General features: G+C 45.8%; 1 protein-coding gene across 1 annotated transcript in view; it reads left to right on the plus strand.

Moving 5' to 3' along the window:
- Positions 1 to 22,166, plus strand: part of LOC106611164 (protein Daple) — a 96,905-nt gene that overhangs the window by 71,419 nt on the left and 3,320 nt on the right. Inside the window, exons 19-31 of the mRNA XM_082955707.1 lie at positions 2,027 to 2,168; positions 2,362 to 2,547; positions 3,244 to 3,405; positions 3,702 to 3,979; positions 6,618 to 6,761; positions 7,380 to 7,566; positions 7,844 to 7,989; positions 8,079 to 8,168; positions 8,944 to 9,221; positions 12,957 to 13,166; positions 14,429 to 14,494; positions 14,655 to 14,723; positions 14,944 to 15,179. Coding sequence (XP_082811833.1) covers positions 2,027 to 2,168; positions 2,362 to 2,547; positions 3,244 to 3,405; positions 3,702 to 3,979; positions 6,618 to 6,761; positions 7,380 to 7,566; positions 7,844 to 7,989; positions 8,079 to 8,168; positions 8,944 to 9,221; positions 12,957 to 13,166; positions 14,429 to 14,494; positions 14,655 to 14,723; positions 14,944 to 15,179 — 2,194 coding nt within the window. The remainder of the gene's footprint in view (positions 1 to 2,026; positions 2,169 to 2,361; positions 2,548 to 3,243; positions 3,406 to 3,701; positions 3,980 to 6,617; positions 6,762 to 7,379; positions 7,567 to 7,843; positions 7,990 to 8,078; positions 8,169 to 8,943; positions 9,222 to 12,956; positions 13,167 to 14,428; positions 14,495 to 14,654; positions 14,724 to 14,943; positions 15,180 to 22,166) is intronic.

A 22,166-nucleotide genomic window follows, 5' to 3' on the forward strand; every position in this document is an offset into this window, starting at 1 on the left:
TAGCAGACACTCTTATTCAAAGCGACTTAGTTGCGACTGTAAAAAAAAAAATAATAATAACATTTCCTTAGCGAAGTTACGGTGGGGAAAGACATTTATTTATTATATTTTTTTGGGGGCAAGAGACCAGTGGCGGCAGAACGGAGTGCTCGAGTTGGGATGTAGGGTTTGAGCATAGCCTGAAAGTAGGAAGGGGCAGTTCCCCTTGCTGCTTCGTAGGCAAGCACCATGGTCTTGTAGTGGATGCGAGCCTCGACTGGTATCATACTACCAAATTCTTTACGTCTACACTGTCCCAGTATGCCACCACACTACCAGTGTCTCAGACACATAACCATGTGTAGGCCTCAATATCCTACCCTCATAATACTGCAGCCATTTTGTAATATTTTTTTACATGGGAACCGAGTGTTTTTGAGTATTTTGTAGTAGGTATTTTTGTAATTTATTGCATGTGCGTGTGTGCTGAAATGCTTCTTGGCCCCTTGTGAAAATATGTGTTCCCAATGTCCACTTTGGATGAGGAACAGGGGTCATGTTGGGTTTTGTAAAGCTCAAAGTAAAGGGGCTTTTCATGTTAAGCCAGTGTTATTTGCTTTAGTGGTTGCAGCCCAACCTTCCTACCTACCTACCTACCTCCTGTGCCAGGTATATTGGGTGAGTCCGGGTTTATGTTCAAAAGTGTGTTGAAATTGTTTAATCTCTTTATCTCTGGCTTTATTTCTCCATATTTTATTTTGGCTCTCTATTTCTAGTGTGTGTGTGTGTGTGTGTGTGTGTGTGTGTGTGTGTGTGTGTGTGTGTGCGCGCGTCGCTGAATACTCCTCTCTAAAGGGGTCAGAATAACTACAGCGCCATGTGTGCAGTGTTCTATTATAACCAATTTCTAAGACTGTTTGGGGAATAGCAAAATTACAGGGGAAAGATGGTTTCCTTTCCTGTGTGGCTTGCAGCAGTTTAATTTTCCCTGGAAAACAGAGAATCTAGTCCTGCCGGGTGAGGTAGCATACAGTCACAGTGAGCACCAGACCTGTGTTCAAGTAATGTTCTTTTTTAATTTTATTTATTTAGTTATTCAAATAATTGGAGTGTTTGTTTGAGCCTGCCTAGAATGCCAGATGGGTGAGGTTTTATACTTTTAGGACTATTCCATTGGTTCAATTGTACCAGACAAGTTCAATCAAGTGCAGCTAAAATATTTGAAAGAAAATGAATACTATTTGAACCCCAGGTCTGGTGAGGCGAGCACAGCAGGACAGCACTGTGGGAATAGCTGTACTGTACACTCCTGAACTCCAAAAACTATGAAATAAGACACTTTTTAAAAGACCTGTATTACCCCAAAGTAGGGCATCTTCTTGAGGGTTTTTCTTAAGAGTCTCTGAGGATGTGTTAAGAGGTAAAGAGTTAGAGACCCAAGCGAGTGTTACCCAGAGGAGTTGGATTACAAAGCAAAGACATTCCTTCTCCAGCTATTTGTGCTCAATGAAACCCAAGCTGCCACTAATCAGTTAACCTCAAAGAAATTCACTACCCTGAGTTACATTCTAACACCGCTTAGTAATCTCATGTGTGCACTGCACACTCATGATGATATTGTGTTCCACCTCTTGGCAAGGGTTTTTCAGTTTTTTCCCCTCATAGTTGTCTTAGCCCAAAGCTAGTACGGATGAAAGTCATATGGTTGTAAAACTTTTAAACATGACCTCAGCAAGCAAACCTTTGTCACAAATTCAAAATCCCATAGTATTCCTCTAGTCTTTTCTAAGTCAAGGATTTATCTGCCACACAGTCTCACTCTTGATATTAGAAGAAATAAGCTCAAATAAATGGTACATTCAGCCTCATTAGTGTGTATGTGTAATATGTAAATTTGCATCGTTCTGCAGGAATTTCCATTGTTTGATCATGGCACCTAAATAAAAGCACCACATTCCTGATTAATTTGAATCAATTAAGTAATTTGTGTCTGGAACTGTCTATTGGACTTGATATGCCATTTAGACATACTGTATGCCTGTCACAGTAAGTACAAGATCTTGGAGAGTAAGATCGAGTCAACGCTGAAAAAGACACTGGAGATCCGTGAGGAGAAGATTCATGGTCTGGAGTCTCGACTGGAGGAGTCTAGTAGTCTTAACCAGCAGCTGCGCACTGAACTCAGCACCGTACGTACCTATACACCTCTTTCATTCACACAGAAACACACACTCCTACATATTTGGAGCACACACATTCTCTACTAATCATACTCTTACACACACACACCCACACACTCTTACTTTACTCTCTTTTATGTAACTTGTTCACTTACAATCTTTTTTCCCCCCACACTGTTGACCTCTGTGTTGTGGTGATCAGTTGAAGAAGACTCTGGAGGCTCTGAGACAGAGGCAGGAAGAGGCCCACTCCCACAGCTCCACACAGCAGGCTGCAGTTCAGGTCCAGGGCCACAGCCAGGGTCAGGAGAAGTGGGAGACAGTGACGAGAGAGGCCACCGCAGAGCTCCTCCAACTCAAGGACTGCCTCATCGACATAGAGAAAAACGTGAGTGGTGTTCTTTTTATAGGGATGGAATGGGTGATAAAGGATAGGATTAAATTACAGGCAAGGTTCAAATGTTTGATTGAGCTTCTGATAAGGATTCCTCAGTAATGGCTGTGAATGCTTAGAACATGAGTAGCTAAACAGCAACTACAGTCTCTGTCAAAACATACTGGCATAAGCATGTGGCAAACTGTTATACAAATGGTATACACTGAGTGTACAAAACATTAAGAATCTCTGCTTTTTCCATGACTGACCAAGAGACCTGTTAAGGAAGGATTTTGATGGCTTGTAACCATTGAGACATGGATTGTGTGGGCAAGATGACAAAATATTTTTTAAAGTGCCTTTGAACAGGGTATGGTAGTAGGTGCCAGGCTCCCCGGTTTGTGTCAGGAACTGCAACGCTGCTGGGTTTTTCACGCTCAACCGTTTCACATGTGTAATAAGAATGGTCCACCACCCAAAGGACATCAAGCCAATGTGACACAACTGTGGGAAGCATTGGAGTCAACTTGTGCCAGCGTCCCTGTGGAACGCTTTCGACACCTTATAGAGTCCATACCCCGACGAATTGAGGCTGTTCTGAGGGCGAAACGGGGTGCGCAACTCGATATTAGAAAGGCGTTCTTAACATTTTGTACACTCAGTGTATTGTCCATGTATAATCTTACCCACTTCCCTTTTTCCTTTCAGAATGCAACCTTGCAGACAGAGAAGCACCTACTGAAAGATCAGCTGAGACAGCTAGACAACCAGAACAGCCAGCTGAATGCCCAGAATGTGGCCCTACAGAGGCAGGCTGTAGCACTGCAGCAGCACAACACAGCCCTGCACAAACAGACAGCCAAACTACAGGTACTAAAATACATACTACAGTGGCTCTACTCCAACATGCTACTGTGCATCTCGCTCTGAGCTTGGCTGTGTGGTGGTCTGGTGGTTGTTTTTGTTTTTCACCCCCTTGTTTGCATTCTTAGAGTAGCTGTGTCAGTTGTTGCCTATGTAGATGTTGTAGGATGACCAATTTGAGATGTAGATGTTGTGATAATCTGAGAATTATACCTCTGTGGTGTGTTTGAATGCCAGCTGACGCAGACAACATCTTAATGGGTTTAATAAAGTGGTACTCTTCCTTTGTATCCTTCCGTTAGGTGGAGAACTCCACCCTCAACTCCCAGAGTGCATCTCTCATGGCCCAGAATGCCGTGCTGCAGGGCCAGGTGGGGGCTCTGGAGAGCGAGTCGGAGGCATGGCAGAGGCAGCGGGAGGAAGCGCGGGTGGGTAGGGAGGGCGTGCTGCAGGACCACGAGCGCTTACTGAGCGTTCACGAGAGACAGGCGGCGGAGTACGAGCAGCTCATCACCCAACACACCGCCCTGAAGGGCAACCAGAGAGCCCTGGAGAAGGAGCACCGTGCACTGGAGAACAAGTGGGTCACACACAGAACACACATACATGCACACACTCACAGGGGTTACACAAACCACTAGGCACAAACCACTAGGCACAAACCACTGGGCACAAACCACTGGGCACAAACCACTGGGCACACACATTTATTTATATACACTACCGTTCAAAGGTTTGGGGTCACTTAGAAATGAGTGGGAGGCCCCGGTGCACAACTGAGCAAGAGAACAAGTACATTAGAGTGTCTAGTTTGAGAAACAGATGCCTCACAAGTCCTCAACTGGAAGCTTCATCAAATAGTACCTGCAAAACACCAGTCTCAATGTCAACAGTGAAGAGGTGACTCTGGGATGCTGGTCTTCTAGGCAAAAGGATAAAAAAAGGCAATAAATCATTTTCTTTACACCTCACACACCAAGTGATTGCACACATATGGGTCAGACCGAAATGGGTCATACACACCAGGGGGTCAGCTACCATGGTCACACACACACCACAAGAAGTCACACTGAGAGGGTGTAATAGAAAAGGATCAGGTGAGAGGTTTACAGTGGTCAAATGACAGTGGTTCATGTCCATGTCATGTGTATTGACGTTGGTGTATCTGCGTAAAATGTCAATTGGTTACAGGTCATCAAGAGCAGTTGTGATCATTTTTTTCCCCTGAAGTTAATTTTCCAATAACGGAGTGCTTCTTTTGATAAGCCACATATAAACAGCCATACCATATAGGTTAGTGAAAGTATGTCCTTCCATATTGACTTGGCTCTGGGACTTTGAGAGACCGACCTGAGGAAGTGACTTAGGGGATGTTCTTGTGTGCCATTCATGCCTCCCCCCTCCTTCCCCCTGACTCCCCACAGTTCCATGGCACCAGGCTGCGACAGTACAGTAACAGGCTGGGTCTGTTCTCACTCTGAGACTGGAGCTGGTGCTGGGAGAGACTGCTGGCACAGCAACGGTTGGTTTGGGTGGAGGAGACAGGTGGCCGGCCTATCACTAGGGCTAGGTAAGGACAGGTGGGCTGTAGATGGCTTCAGACCAGAGCTATGCCTGTTCAATAACTCTGGGAGACTAGTTTCAGTCAGTTGGTGTTCAGATAGTGGTTTCAGATATCACCCTCTTCCATGGAAACTGTTCTCTTGTTTGTCTGCACACACCACACACCCTTGTTTTTCCACCGTCCCTCCTGTACTGGAAAGATTGTCCTATAGAGCCCCACAGTGGTGGAGTCATAATACCCATAAAACCTAGCGTTCAAACAGGCAACTGGTTCCAATTGTTTTTTCCACCATTCATTTTTCCCATAGGGAATTTTAGAAACACTTAAAATAAGGGCTGTGTTTTGTGTAGGCTTACCCTGGCATAACGTTTTGATAACCGTTTAAATCTCTCTAGGACAAGATTACTTTTATCAATATATTCAGCTCTATTTACTCTCAGATTTGAAAATGCAAATTAGCATCAAAGTAGACATGCAAAACTACAAATCACTGCAAGCACCTGCATGTAATCTGTAGCTGACACCTTTTCTTAACAGGTACTGTGTCTATTTAAAACTTGCACAAGACTGTTCACAGAATTGTCAATTTTAAAGACATATGCCAATTTATTCATTACTACATTTAGCTAACATTAGATAGTTAATACAGAAATTCTTACCTTTGCCTTGATTCAGCAGTCTTGTCCAAATCATCATGGTATTTGTAGTTCTTTATGATAGCCACATTAGCAGCTAATTAGCGTTTCATTTTTGGGGGGTAAATACATGCAAATATATTGATAAAAGTCACCTTGTCCTAGAGAGATTTACATGGTTATTAAAACGTCACGCCAGGGTAAGCCTACACAAAACACAGCCCTTATTTTAAGTGTTTCTAAAATCCCCTATGGGGAAAAAAATGAATGGTGGAAAAGCGATTGGAACCATTTTCCTGTTTGACCGCTAGGTTTTATGGGTATTATGACTCATACTGTGGTACTCTATTGTGAACCTTACCATCAGTTCAGTTTAAATGGAGTGATGTGAGAGGCACTGTGGGCTGGCTGATCTGGCTGACTAATAGTCTCTCCTCCTATCCTTCTGTCCTTTATGAGTAATGGAGTAGGGGCCTGGGGTTGAAGAGTCTGCCTGCTGTACCGTCAAGGGCCTAATCAGCTGGAATGTCAGCTGGTCCATGTATGCCTCAAAGCCCTGGGTTGTATTTTTGTTAGGGCAAGCTGTAGCAATTTTTTTTTGAACAGAACTAAAATTAGTGGTTATTGGACAGGTTGAGGTCGTCCCTCCCTGTTTCGGTCAGTGTTTTTCTTCTTCATTTGGTGAAAATGAATGAAACGACCCTGATGGGATAGCCAAGGTCTGTGATCATGGCAGCTCTTAGAACAAACCACCACGTCACAGGCGCTCAATATCTCATGACTTTTCCAACCAACTCTTGTCCAATCTAACATCGCTATTGTTGTCTCTCTTATTGAGTGTGAAGAGAGGTTAGGTGGTTTGGTGATCATTAGGAATCTATAAGGGATGGGATCACCATGGCCTATTTTAGATGTAACAACACACAACCTGGGGACAGTTAATTGGGCACCATATCTGTTTATGTGACTTCTGTGGAGGTTCTATCTTTAACCCAGTCTCCGTGTCTTTGTCTGTGCAGGTACATAGTGCTGCTGAAGCAGAAAGATGCCATGGAGGCAGTGGAGTCCACCCTTCAGAAGGAGAGGGAGAGTCTAGGAGAGGAGATCCACAAAAATGCGCTGATTCTGGGGGAGAACCAGAGTCTGAGGGGGGAGGTGGACAGGTGAGCTCAGTCAGCACAGCAGCACCTCTATTCATTCACACCTACTAACTCCAGCTTTACAAACGTCACCATATGGGAGAGAATGAAGGTAGCCTAGTGGTTAAGAACATTGGGCCAGTAACTGAAAGGTCACTGGTTTGAATCCACAAAGCCGGCGAGGTGAAGAAATGTGCACTTGAGCAAGGCACATTACTCTAATTGATGCCCTAAGTCGCTCTGAATAAGAGTGTGCTAAATGACTAAAATGTAGAGAACCGGGTTTCCAATGGAAAATATGAGTGCAGCAGAAACACTGGTAGAGTACAGCCTGACTCTGGTACCCTCTGGTGGTTGCATACTGTAATGGCTGACTTTCTCCTTATCTTGCTCCGTATACACACACTACCACGTGTCATGTAACACTACAATCAGATAAAACTCTTGTTGCCAAGTGGAAAAGTCTGTGAATAGGCTGAAACAATCAGTATGACTGAACTCGACGCAAAAAAATAGAACAAAATTAACTAACTACAAAACTGACGATCTGACCCTAAAATTAGGCTTTTGAAGAGTGATTTATTTTGCAAAGCACCAGGACCTCATATGTCTCTTCATACTGTCTCTTGACATCCCCTGTAGGTTGACCCAGACTCACTCCCAACTGCGTGCGGAGTATGACGGGCTGCAGGTGCAGACCAAGGAGTTGAAGACCGGTCTGAACAGAGCTCAGCTGGAGGTGAACCGCTGGCAGGCCAGATACGACTCGATGAAGGAGCAGCACCAGGGCCTGGACATCTCCATGACCAAGCTGGACAACCACTGTGAGGTACACAGACCACTGACTCTCGGGGACTGCAATCAGCTACTGCACATACAGCTTTTATGCTTTAGAGACTTGAAAGTGCAGTTTTGTCCAGAAGTAGGCTTAATTTGTGTCCTAATCTTTAATATACAACTTCATCTGGGTCAGTGTAACCATTGACTTAAACCATATGAAATGTTTAGTGCATTTCTAAAGTTGGATATAATGCAATTGTATTGTAGTGACACGTGTACATGCTGCAGTTTTAGCAACAGTGTGTATCTATGTGTTCTGTCTCCAGCTGCTGACCCGTCTGAAGGGGAACCTGGAGGAGGAGAACCACCACCTACTGAGTCAGATCCAGATGTTGAGCCAACAGAACCAAACCCTTCAGGAGAGAACCATGGAGAACAAGGAGCTCTACCACGAAGAGCAGAAACAGTACATGTAAGTAGGTGTGTGTGTGTGCATGCAGGTATATAGAGGAAAGTCATTTTGAATGTCATAAATAAATCTAACAACTCCTGTGTTTCCAGTGACAAGTTGAACTTGCTCCGGAGGCAGAAGGAGAAACTGGAGGAGAAGATCATGGATCAGTACAGGTTTTATGATCCAACCCCTAAAAAGTTAGTACTGTTACATTTTGATTTGCTAATGTAGCTTCGTCAATGAACTATGAATAGGATGACAAATGGATCCATTAGCAAGCCCTAGGTCCCAGAGTTTTTCCTGGTCAGGTCACATGGTCAGTAAACCCTCCTGCCCAATTGTCCTGTATGCCTATAGCCTACCCTAGCTGTCATCATGCTCTCTCACAGCTTGGATAGAAAGTTTGTGCTGCATAAAACCTGTCTATTAATGCCAAAGTCCACCATCAAAACAATAGCTTACTATGGATTGTTTCATTATGCAGACAATGTAGTCTAGCCTACTAGCCTATCTATAGCTTCTGTATTTACAGTATTTAGCACGTATCCTTTTTATATTACACATTGGAACTTGGACTCCACGCTGTCGGAGTGATCTTTCTCATCACTCGTAGGCTTACCAGTGTTCACAGAAGGGGAGGTCGCTCTCATGAGTGCCGCTGGGCCTCTGGTAGTCATCATCTTGGTTTTCTGGGAGAGGAGGAGGAGGGCTGGCACTATTCTCGAGAGGTGGTAGAAAAGGAAGAACAAGGCTACTGTCATTGCCGGGCCCGGGCAGTGAGGTCTCTGACGGGACTGGCAGGCTGCTAGTACTGCATCAGTAGGCCGACTAGCTTCCACCTGCCATGGTGTTTCGTCTGTCGAGGATGAGGTGGTAGCTTTGCTGCGGAGTTTTCCACTACGCCATTGTGACCTATGGGCTGAAGTTAGATGGATGTCTGAGTGTAACTGTGATTTCCTTTGTGTCTGTCAGGAGGAACCATTGGGCCGGGGCCAAGGCTCTGGCCAAACTCATCAAGCCCAAGAACAGACAGGACAGCTCCAGGGAGAGGGTGCGGAGCGCCCCTGACATTCCCCTGCCCGAACCTCCCACCTTGGACTTCCCTGACGTCCCTCCCCCCACGCCTCCCCCTCCACTGCCCCCCCGCCAGTCCTGCCTCAGCCTGGACTCTGTACGGAACCACTCTCTGGAGGAGAACCACCATGGACAGGGACACTTCCCTGCCCTCACCCCCACATACTCCAGCAGAGGTAAGACAGACAGAGGGGATGTCTACTCATCCAGGGTAGTTCTATCCCTGAATAATGGAAGTTGTCCTGGCCCTACAGTTCTACAAGTCCTCTTTTTTTCCACAAGAGGTAGCTGTAAACTAGCTACGCAAAATCTAAAATGTCTTCCCCCTCAAACTCATCTTGCCTTTGTTTTTTTTTTATGTCTGTTCTTCATTCTCTACTAGTTCAATGGGGATCTATTGCATGACTAAACATTTTAATACTTTGTCTCGTCAACTTTGTTGGGCAATTTCAGGCCCTGTTCATTTATATAATACATGCAGTTAACTACTTTCACTCACTCTTTCTCCCTCTTCTCTTTGTCATTGTATGTATGTAAAACATAACCCCCTCCTGTTCAGTACCCCCATTCCTTGCCCGAGCCCTGCCAGCAGTACCCCCTGTCACTGCAGCTAAGCGGTTTGGCTTTCTGAGGACTAGGAGCCAGGAGAAGGTTCCCAAGACGCCTCCCTCATAACGTTCTCGCTCTAGACGCCTTCGCTTCTGGTCCTCCTCTGACATCCCCACCTGTACCACCGAGCCCCTCCCACTCATCATCGGACAGTTCTAACACCACCATCTTCATTCATTCCTCTTAATAACACCACCATCTTCACTCATTCCTCTTTATTTACCCCCTTCTTTTATCTGTAACATCTTTACTTTTTGGCCCTCTGTCATTATTTCCTTACAGAAAACAGACATCTTAATGCACACATGTACACACTTATCAAGCTTTCCTCCCATCACAACATACACTGTCTCTCTCACTCACACACACACTGTACAGGCTAGTTTGAGGCCTCCAGCCTCACACCAGGCACTCCACTCTGGGTAGACCCTGCAGTAAGTAGCCTTGTTTTGGATTGGAGCCCCCCCTCACTGCAGCCAGCCAGCAGCTTTGCCTACTTCTGTGAGAATGAGATATCTGTATGTCACCTGATATGTTTAGGTTAATCATGTAAAGGTCCCGTGTGGCTCAGTTGGTAGAGCATGGTGTTTGCAACGCCAGGGTTGTGGGTTCGATTCCCACGGGGGACCAGTACGGAATACTTTTTTTAAAAAAAATATGAAATGTATGCATTCACTACTGTAAGTCGCTCTGGATAAGAGCGTCTGCTAAATGACTAAAATGTAACTGTGAAGAGCGATGCCTACCATCCCAATAAAGGCAGTTCATCTGTTTGCTCTGTCTCTTAGTCTGGCAGCCAGTATCAATTCCATGTTCCACATGGATGGAGGAATGTTGAGAGGAGAATTACTTGGAGGCAATCTGAAATCTGCAATATTTACTGCTATTCAAAGGATTTCTGCTTTTCCCCCCCAGGAGTGATATAAATACCACTTAGGGAGTGATTGAGTGTTTAGGTTGCCTGTGTACACATGCTCTCTGTGCCACGTTGTTCCATGTTAAGCGTTAGCCTGTGTTGCATTGCTGATAATGACTGCCTCCAGCTAGCACTATACTCTCCTTGTCTCACACCCAAACACCACAATCTCACAGCTTCCTTTATTCCATATCCTGTACTCTTGTGTGCTGTGTGTCTGTCACTCTGCCATGCTTTTTTACACTCACCATCCATCTCTTTTCCCTCCACACCATTCTTGTTATCCCCTCGCTCAGCCCACCTTAATGACGATGGCTGTGCTAAAATACAGAATAACTGTTCTATTGGATCTATTGATGTCTGCGACTACTAAACACGGTACGCTTTGCATCAATGACCAATCCCATGCTTGACTGAGGGAGCGAGGGAGCAGGGAAGGGAATCAAAGGCTTTGGCCAGCCAGTAGCCTACCAGACACCCTACTGACTGAGACATTGCTGTCTGTTTAGTGTATCAACACACACTCTTTTTTTATTTCACCTTCATTTAACCAGGTAGGCCAGTTGAGAACAAGTTCTCATTTACAACTGCGACCTGGCCAAGATAAAGCAAAGCAGTGCGACAAAAACAACAACACAGAGTTAAACATGGAATAAACAAAACATAGTCAATAATACAGTTGAAGAAAATCTATATAGTGTGTGCAAATGAGGTAATATAAGGGAGGTAAGGCAATAAATAGGCCATGGTGGCAAAGTAATTACAATATACCAATTAGACACTGGAGTGATTGATGTGCAGAAGATGAATGTGCAAGTAGAGATACTGGGGTGCAAAGGAGCAAGATAAATAAATACAGTATGGGGATGAGTTAGTTGGTAGGGCTATTTGCAGATGGGCTATGTACAGGTGCAGTGATTTGTGAGCTGCTCTGACAGCTGGTGCTTAAAGCTAGTGAGGGAGATATGAGTCTCCAGCTTCAGTGATTTTTGAAGTTCGTTCCAATCATTGGCAGCAGAGAACTGGAAGGAAAGACGGCCAAAGGAGGAGTTGGCTTTGGGGGTGACTACTGAGATATACCTGCTGGAGTGCGTGCTACGGGTGGGTGCTGCTATGGCGACCTGTGAGCTAAGGCGGGGCTTTACCTAGCAGAGACTTGTAGATGACCTGGAGCCAGTGGGTTTGGCGACGAGTATGAAGCGAGGGCCAGCCAATGAGAGCGTACAGGTCGCAGTGGTGGTTAGTATATGGGGCTTTAGTGACAAAATGGATGGCACTGTGATAGACTGCATCCAATTTGTTGAGTAGAGTGTTGGAGGCTATTTTGAAAATGACATCGCCGAAGTCAAGGATCGGTAGGATGGTCAGTTTTACGAGGGTATGTTTGGCAGCATGAGTGAATGATGCTTTGTTGTGAAATTTTGGATTGGAGATGCTTAATGTGAGTCTGGAAGGAGAGTTTACAGTCTAACCAGACATCTAGATATTTGTAGTTGTCCACATATTCTAAGTCAGAACCGTCCAGAGTAGTGATGCTGGACGGGTGGGCAGGTGTCGGCAGCGACCGGTTGAAGAGCATGCATTTAGTTTTACTTGCATTTAAGAGCAATTGGAGGCCACAGAAGGAGTGTTGTATGGCATTGAAGCTCGTCTGGAGGTTAGTTAACACAGCGTCCAAAGAAGGGCCAGAAGTATCCAGAATGGTGTCGTCTGCGTAGAGGTGGATCAGAGAATCACCAGCAGCAAGAGCAACATCATTGATATATACAGAGAAAAGAGTCGGCCCGAGAATTGAACCCTGTGGCACCCCCATAGAGACTGCCAGAGGTCCGGACAACAGGCCCTCCGATTTGACACACTGAACTCTATCAGAGAAGTAGTTGGTGATCTTTCTCTCTCTTCTAAGATCTAATCAGACAGGAAACTGCCTTCACTTCCTGTTGAATTAGAACTGTCTGTGTTCTATTCTGTCTCAGCAGGCCAAGGTTCAGCCTGAATAACTAAAATTGGATTTAGCCTATTATACTTTCATTATGACTATAATCGGATAGCAACATTGGTAGGTCCAAAATGCCTCTGGAAACCATTGGCGTATATACCTTGTCATTTGGAAAGGTCTGTGACTGAAGAAGTGGTAATTGAGACTACTGTATAGCATTGTGCCGTAGTAAATACGCCAAAGGCCAGGAGTCAACTTGTTCCCTTAGAAAGCTTTTGCTGACGGTAACCCTTCTCTGCTTTAACAAATGTATAGTCCACTTGCCCTAACTGTGTCCACTGTCCAGCAGCCTCCAGCTCACCTGCGTCTGCTGTGTCCAGAATGGGGTTTGTTTGGAAGGATGTGGTACCATCATAGATACTAACTGCTCTGTCATTGTTTCCCTAGCACTAAACGACAGTGGAGTGTCCAGAGGCAGGGAGTGGTTCCGTGCTTCAGGGGGCAGCAGTGAGGGTGTGAATGGCACTGAGGAGCTGTACGCCAGACGGAGAGGTGTGGAGCTAGGGGGGGCTGCTGCTCACTCCACCCCTGCCAACCACCCCTCCACCTCAGGCCTGACACCCAACTCCAGCTCCAGGCCTGGATGCAGGCCCAAAGGTACAGTGGGCCCAATGCCCATGCACTGCCATCTTCAATGACCATGACATAGTATAGGCCCGCAGTATGTCCTTTCTATGTCATGAAACAAATTTGCTTCTGTCTCTACTTAAAGTCATTAACCAGGTTTCCATCCACAGTTTTGTGGCAGATTGGGCAAGTTTGCAATTTTACTGCATCCAATTTTGTGACAAAACCATTGCGAGAGTTGAAAATGCGATGGGAACACATTGAACTTCTGCTTTAATCCCCCTTCTCCTCTGTAACCATTACCCAGGTTGTTGCTGTAAATGAGAATGTGTTCTGTCAATTTACCTGGTAAAATAAGGGTTAAATGAATGTTATTCAGTACATGGAAACTTTATCACACAGGTGATTTTTATGTGCACTACGTATTTACGCACAGCATTTTATCTGTAACAAGTCAGTTTGATGGAAACCCCTTTGGTGGGGAAATGCGCATCTTTTTTAAATATTTGCATGACAATCTGTCGCCAATTGGATAGAAACCTAGCTAGTGTTCTAGAATAACACCAAACAGGTGACTTAAATCCCTAATCCCCCAGAATGCATTGTTTACACAGTGCTGAAATTCTGGCTGACAATCAGTGTTCAGTGCTTTCTAATGGAATAATTCTGCTGTCCTCAGTCAATAATCACAGTCGCGGTCTAATGGAAAGTTTGTTTACTTTGCTTGAAACCTTCTGGTCGAATCTCAGAACCTTGTCCCATCAACTGGGGAATAGATACACAAACACTTACAGGAAGGAGCCTTGTGGTTTTAGGCTACATCATCTTGCAGAGCCAGTTTCTACATGATATTATACAGGAGCAACATTTGGATTCAGTATGTAGATACTAAGTCGACTATCTATAGGATGTCATTTAGGGTTGAAGCGTGTGGAGAGACATAAGCTTATGGTTATGCTCATGTAATATGAAAATCTTTAAATTTATGAGCTATACTTGAAATACAGGCGGCTCACTTCCTACTGTGTGTAAATCCGTTTTTTTTTTTTCCTACAGCTTGGAGATTACCCTTAATCGCCCTATACACTCCAGACCTTTCAGTGTGCACTTTCAGTTGTAAAGTGGGACAGGAACAGTTAATAAGAGACGTTGGTGCAATGATGTGGTACTGTTGTGGGGAAACGTCTGTTAAGACCAATGACTCATAACATGTAACTTTATTGCTCTATAAATGTGTGATGACGTGAATGAGTAACTCTCACTTCCCCCTTTCCTGTCTGTGTCCTCTGCAGGTTTAATATATGAGGACGATTCTCGGGTTCACTCCCCTGATACTCATTTTGTCCATGGAAACGCAGGTAAAGAACAAGGATGTTCAATACATGTTCAGACGGCTCTGTGTCCCTCTCACTAGGTTTCTTTCATTCTTGCTCACTCTTTTTTCTTATTCATTCTTTCTCTCCCTTACCTCTCTGAGCCATAGTGAAAATGTAGTCCCCTCCATCTCTTTCTCTGCAGGTTATCGACCAGGCTCTGCTGAGCTCAGTCGCAACACCTCCAGCAGCAACTCCCCTGTCAACTGCAAAGGTACAACCAGCATCTATTCCTATCTGTAAACCCTGCAAAGTACCTATTCAATAGATTTTTACAATTTTTAACAATCTTTTCTTTCTATACCAGACTTGATGTTACACTAAGCATATCTCCAACCGCTATTTTAGCCTGCTTTTTGGTACTATCCCCAACTACGGACTTAATGAAGTCATTTTCAGCAGTTGTCTATCTCTACCTCCCTCTGTCCATCCAGATTCCCTGGAGCACCTGCAGGACCGTTCTGCCAGTCTGTCCAGTGATGACGTAGTGGGCCTTAGTCACGATGTGTCCCACTCCCTGACCCTCCCCTGGAGCGCCATTGTCCCTTACGGCACACACGCCCACACCCCGGTCCAGAGGACTGGCCGCCACCGGACCTCCTCCCCTGGCAGCGAGATGGTCACCTTGGAAGAGTTCCTGGAAGAGAGCAACACCCTGTCACCACCCACTGTAAGCATTGACACACACACACGTGCCAACCACTGTAAGCATAGAGAGATAATGTGTCATGGGGAGATGGATGAAGGGTTTGGGATGTGGGGGTACTAACTTAGTATGGTTAAACATATTCATCAACAACTGGAAGATCTGGCACATACTATGCCTTAAAGTGATGTATGGGGGGTTTGGCATGAATGGCGTTGTGGATATAGCCAGTAGTTTTATTTGACACATATTCTGGGTTGTTAAATTTCACCAGCCACTATAAGCATACCGTGTCATACGGAAATGGATGAAGGCGTTGTGGCTTCTTATGACCAATTCTCATGTTTTAAATTATGATGTGAAATCATTTAGTCTAGGTTGGCTGAATTATTTAACTATCTCCCAAAAAGAGCCTCTAAAATATGAATGGTCTGAACTAAGTTTGTTTTTTACATCTGCAAATGAGGAATACTGAACAGGTTTCTCTCTTAAGTCCCCAGTTTCAGATATAAGGTAAGGTCTAGTTATGTGGTGAGTGATACTATGTAAAGCACGTTTTTGAGAGAGCGAGAGCTCTCATCCTAGAATATCCAAGGCCTGAGGTAGTAGTCCCATCCACCAAACTACCAGGTGTGAAACAGGGAAGGGACTCAGGGGTATGCTAATTTTGTATAGAGCAGACCTAACTCTATTAAATTAATCTAAACAGGAACATTTTAAATTTGGCAAAAAATTCAAAAGGAAATGATCTCAACAGAGAGAAATACTCTACTAGAATGCCCATACTTCAACGAAGAGATCTTCTCCATCCTAGAGGGGGAAATCCAATCATTTCCAGGCCCAGGGACATGTACTAGTCTGTGGCGACCTAAATGCTAGAACTGGACAAGAACCTGACACCCTCAGCACACAGGGGGACAAACACCTACCTGGAGGTGACATCATTCCCTCCCCCATATGCCCCCCTAGGCACAACTACGACAACATAATCAACAACTCCTGAGGCTCTGTCGCACGCTGGTTATGTGCATAGTTAATGGTAGGCTTCGAGGGGATTCCTACGGTAGGTACACCTATAGCTCATCTCTTGGCAGTAGTACCGTAGACTACTTTATCACTGACCTCAACCCAGAGACTGTGTGTTCAGTCAGTTCACTGGCACCTCTATCAGATCACAGCAAAATCACAGTCTACTTGAACAGAGCAATACTCATCAAAGCCATAGGAACTGAATAATATTAAATGGTATAGATGGAAGGAAAGTAGTGTGGAAACGTACCAAAAAACAATTAGGCAACAACACATTCAATCCCTTTTAGACAACTTCCTGGACAAAATGTTTTACTGTAATAGTGAAGGTGTAAACTTAGAACAGTAGAAAGCCTAAACCAGTATATTTGATCTCTCAGCTTCCCTATTAAATCTAAAAATGTCAAGCAGACAACCTAAGAAAATTAACAATGACAAATGGTTTGTGACGAATGCAAAAACCTAAAAGAAATTGAAACTTATCCAACCAAAAACTTAGACCCTGAACCTGTGCCTACGCTTTCACTATGGTGAATCACTAAAACAATACTTCTATGCCATCAAAAGAAACATCAAATTTGACATACCAATTAGGATCTGGCTAAAAATACTTTAATCCGTTATGGAACCCATTGCCCATTATGGTTGTGAGGTCTGGTGTTCGCTCACCAACCAAGAATTCACAAATTGGGACAAACACCAAATTGAGACTGCCTGCAGAATTCCGCAAAAAATATCCTCTGTGTACAACATAAAACATCAAATAATGCATGAAGAGCAGAGTTGGGCCAATGCCCACTAATGATCAAAATCCAGAAAATAACCATTAAATTCTACAACCACCTAAAAGGAAGCGATTTCCAAACCTCCCGTAACAAAGCCATCACCTACAGAGAGATTAACCTGGAGAAGAGTCCCCTAAGCAAGCTGGTCCTCGGGCTCTGTACACAAAAAAACTCCACAGAGCCCCAGGACAGCAACACATTTAGACCCAACCAAATAATGAGAAAACAAAAAGATAATTACTTGACACATTGGAAAGAATTAACAAAAAATCTGCGCAAAGTAGAATGCTATTTGGCCCTAAACAGAGAGTACACAGTAGCAGAATACCTAACCACTGACTGACCCAAAATTAAGGAAACCTTTGACTATGTATAGACTCAGTGAGCATAGCCTTGCTATTGAGAAAGGCCGCAGTAGGCAGACCTGGCTCTCAAGAGGAGACCGGCTGTGTGCACACTGCCCACAAAATGAGGTGGAAACTGAGCTGCAAATCCTAACCTCCTGCCAAATATATGACCATATTAGACACACATTTCCCTAAGATTACACAGACCCACAAAGAATTCAAAAACAAATCCAATTTTGATAAACTCCCATATCTATTGGGTGAAATACCACAGTGTGCAATTACAGCAGCAAGATTTGACCTGTTGCCACAAGTAAAGGGCAACCAGTTAAGAACAAACACCATTGTAAATACAACCCATATTTATTGATTTTCCCTTTTGTACTTTAACTATATTACCAGTCAAAAGTTTAGACACACTTACTCATTACATTTTTTTTTTTACTATTATCTACATTGTAGAATAATAGTGAAGACATCACAACTATGAAATAGCACATATGGAATCATGTAGTAACCAAAAAAAGTGTTAAACAAATCAAAATAGCCGCCCTTTGCCTTGACAGCTTTGCACACTCTTGTCATTCTCTCAACCAGCGTCATGAGGTAGTCCTGGAATGCATTTCAATTAACAGGTGTGCCTTGTTAAAAGTTAATTTGTGGAATGTCTTTCCTGAATGCGTTTGAGCCAATCAGTTGTGTTGTGACAAGGTAGGGGTGGTATACAGAAGATGGGCCTATTTGGTAAAAGACCAAGTCCATATTAATGCAAGAACAGCTCAATTAACCTGTTGGGGCTAGGGGGCAGTATTTGCACGGCCGGATAAAAAAACGTACCCGATTTTAAACTGGTTACTACTCTTGCCCAGAAATGAGAATATGCATATATATAATTAGTAGATTTGGATAGAAAACACTCTAAAATTTCTAAAACTGTTTGAATGGTGTCTGTGAGTATAACAGAACTCATATGGCAGGCCAAAACCTGAGAAGATTCCATACAGGAAGTGCCCTGTCTGACAATTTGTTGTCCTTCATTGGCATCTCTATCAAAAATACAGCATCTCTGCTGTAACGTGACATTTTCTAAGGCTTCCATTGGCTCTCAGAAGGCGCCAGAAAGTGGAATGATGTCTCTCCAGTCTCCTGGCTAAGTACAGCAGCTCTGTTTGTTACTGGTCAGGCTGAGAACAGTGACACTGGAGATGCGCGTTCATGTGAATTCTCCATGTTTTTCTTTCTCTCTTTGAACGAATACAATGTCGCCCGGTTGGAATATTATCGCTATTTTACGAGAAAAATCGCATAAAAAAATATTTTAAACAGCGTTTGACATGCTTCGAAATACGGTAATGGAATATTTTTAAAAAAATTGTCACGAAATGCGCTCGCGTGTCACCCTTCGCATAGTTACCTGAACACACGAACAAAACGGAGCTATATCAATATAACTATGGATTATTTCGAACCTGTAACGCCCTGGCCATAGAGAGGGGTTTTTGTTCTTTGTTTTGGTTAGGCCAGGGTGTTACATTGGGTGGGCGTTCTGTTATTTTTTCCTTGTTTTTGTATTTCTTTGTTTTGGGCCGTGTGTGGCTCCCAATCAGGCACAGCTGAAACTCGTTGTTGCTGATTGGGAGTCACACATAAGGAGCATGTTTTTCCTTTGGGTTTTGTGGGTAATTGTTTCTGTTAGTGTTTGCACCTGACAGGACTGTTTTGGCTGTCAGTTTTCTTGTTTTTTGTATAGTGTTCACGTTGTTCTATTAAAATTCTAATGATGATCACATCCTCTGCTGCACCTTGGTCTTCTTCCGACGACAACCCTTACAGAATTACCCACCAAAAATGGACCAAGCAGCGGAGGAGGAAGCAACGGATGGACTATCGTGAGACATGGACAGAACTAAGGATAAGCATTTCCAGGGCTAAGGAGGAGTTAAGGGAGTCTGAGAGGCAGCCCCAATAATTTTTTTGGGGGTGGCACAAGGGTAGTTTGGCTGGGCGTGAATGGAGCCCCAGGCCAGCTCCCCGTACCCTTTTTGGGCAGAGACATACTGGACAGGTCCCGTGCTTTGGGGTGATGGGTGCTGTGGCAAGGCCGGGTATTTTCAGGCCGGTATGCACAGTACCAGCGCCCCGCATGTGCCAGGGGAAAGTGGGCATCCAGCCAGTACGGGTGATACCAGTCCTGCGCTCGAGACCACCAGTACGCCTCTACGGTCCAGTGTTTCCCACTCCACGTACTAGCCCTGAGGTGCGTGTCTCCAGGCTGGCACGTCCAGTACCAGCCCCACGCATCAAGCTTCTAGTGCATCAGCCCAGCCTCGACACTCCAGAGCCGCCCGCCAGCCAGGAGCCGCCAGAGCCGTCCGCCAGCCAGGAGCCGCCAGAGCCGTCCGCCAGCCAGGAGCCGCCAGAGCCGTCCGCCAGCCAGGAGCCGCCAGAGCCGTCCGCCAGCCAGGAGCCGCCAGAGCCGTCCGCCAGCCAGGAGCCGCCAGAGCCGTCCGCCAGCCAGGAGCCGCCAGAGCCGTCCGCCAGCCAGGAGCCGCCAGAGCCGCCCGCCAGCCAGGAGCCGCCCGCCAGCCAGGAGCCGCCCGCCAGCCAGGAGCCGCCCGCCAGCCAGGAGCCGCCCGCCAGCCAGGAGCCGCCCGCCAGCCAGGAGCCGCCCGCCAGTCAGGAGCCGCCAGAGCCGCCCGCCTGTCAGGAGCCGCCAGAGCCGCCCGCCTGTCAGGAGCCGCCAGAGCCGCCCGCCTGTCCGGGGCCGCCAGAGCCACCCGCCTGTCCGGAGCCGCCAGAGCCGCCCGCCTGTCCGGAGCCGCCAGAGCCGCCCGCCTGCCCGGAGCCGCCAGAGCCGCCCCCCAGCCTGGTGAGTCCTGTGCCTGCTCCCAGGGCCGCCTCCATGTCTCCCCAGCTTGGTGAATCCTGGGCCAGCGCTGCCAGAGTCGCCCGCCTGTCCGGAGCCGCCAGAGCCGCCCGCCAGCCTGGTTAGTCCTGTGCCTGCGCCCGGGGCCAGGCCTCCTTCATGTCTCCCCAGCCTGGTGAGTCCTGTGCCTGCGCCCAGGGCCAGGCCTCCTTTGTCTCCCCAGCCTGGTGAATCCTGGGCCAGCGCAGCCAGGGTTGCCCGCCAGCCGGGCGCAGCCATCGCCGCCCGCCAGCCGGGTGTAGCCATCGCCGCCCACATTTACATTTACGTAATTTAGCAGACGCTCTTATCCAGAGCGACTTACAAATTGGTGCATTCACCTTATAATATCCAGTGGAACAACCACTTTACAATAGTGCATCTAAATCTTTAAGGGGGGGTTAGAAGGATTACTTTATCCTATCCCAGGTATTCCTTAAAGAGGTGGGGTTTCAGGTGACTCCGGAAGGTGGTGATTGACTCCGCTGTCCTGGCGTCGTGAGGGAGCTTGTTCCACCATTGGGGTGCCAGAGCCCACCAGCCGGGCGCAGCCAGGGCCGCCCACCAGACCTTCGGCGCGGCCAGGTGCGCCACCTAGGGCGACGCCAAGGGTGGAACAGAGGCCACGTCCCGCACCTGAGCCGCCGCCGTAAGAAGGCCCACCCGTACCCTCCCCTTCAGTGTCAGGTTTTGCGGCCGGAGTCCGGGGGGGGGGGGGGGGGGGGGGTACTGTAACGCCCTGGCCATAGAGAGGGGTTTTTGTTTTGTATTTTGGTTAGGCCAGGGTGTTACATTGGGCATTCTATGTTATTTTTTCCTTGTTTTTGTATTTCTTTGTTTTGGGCCGTGTGTGGCTCCCAATCAGGCACAGCTGAAGCTCGTTGTTGCTGATTGACAGAAATGACAGGACATCATTACTTTAAGACATGAAGGTCAGTCAATCTGGAAAATTTCAAGGACTTAGAAAGTTTTTGCAACTGCACTTTAAGAAACTATCAAGCGCTATGATGTAACTGGCTCTCATTAGGACCGCCACAGGAGTGGAAGACCCAGAGTTACCTCTGCTGCAGAGGATAAGTTCATTAGAGTTACCGGCCTCAGAAATTGCAGCCCAAATAAATGCTTCAGAGTTCAAGTAACAGACCCATCTCAACATCAACTGTTCAGAGGCCTTCATGGTTGGATTGCTGTAAAGAAACCACTACTAAAGGATACCAATAATAAGAAGAGACTTGCTTGGGCAAAGAAACACGAGCAATGGACATTTGACCAGTGGAAAACTTTTCTTTGGTCTAATGAGTCCAAATTTGAGATTTTTGGTTCCAACTGCCGTGTCTTTATGAGAAGCAGAGTAGGTGAACGGATGATCTCTGCGTGTGTGATTGCCACCGTGAAGCATGGAGGAGGTGTGATGGTGTTGTCTGTGATATATTTAGAATTCAAGGCACACTTAACCAGCATGGCTACCACAGCATTCTGCAGCGATATGCCTCCAGGCTGTGTAAGGGCTATTTGATCAAGAAGGAGAGCGATGGAGTGCTGCATCAGATGACCTGGCCTCCACAATCACCCAACCTCAACCCAATTGAGATGGTTTGGGATGAGTTGGACAGCAGAGTGAAGGAAAAGCAGCCAACAAGTGCTCAGCATATGTGGAAACTCCTTCAAGACTGTTGGAAAAGCATTCCAGGTGAAGCTGGTTGAGTGCCAAGAGTGTGCAAAGATGTCATCGAGGCAAAGGGTGGCTACTTTGAAGAATCTCAAATATAAAATATAGTTGTATTTGTTGAACACCTTTTTTGGTTACTACATGATTCCATAGGTGTTATTTCATGTCTTCACTATTATTCTACAATGTAGAATTTTTCTTAAACAAAGAAAAACCCTTGAATGAGTAGATGTGTCCAAACGTTTGACTGGTACTGTATTTGCACATCGTTACAAC

This window comes from Salmo salar, chromosome 09 (genome assembly GCF_965601325.2).
Source record: "Salmo salar chromosome 09, fSalSal1, whole genome shotgun sequence".
NCBI lineage: Eukaryota > Metazoa > Chordata > Actinopteri > Salmoniformes > Salmonidae > Salmo > Salmo salar.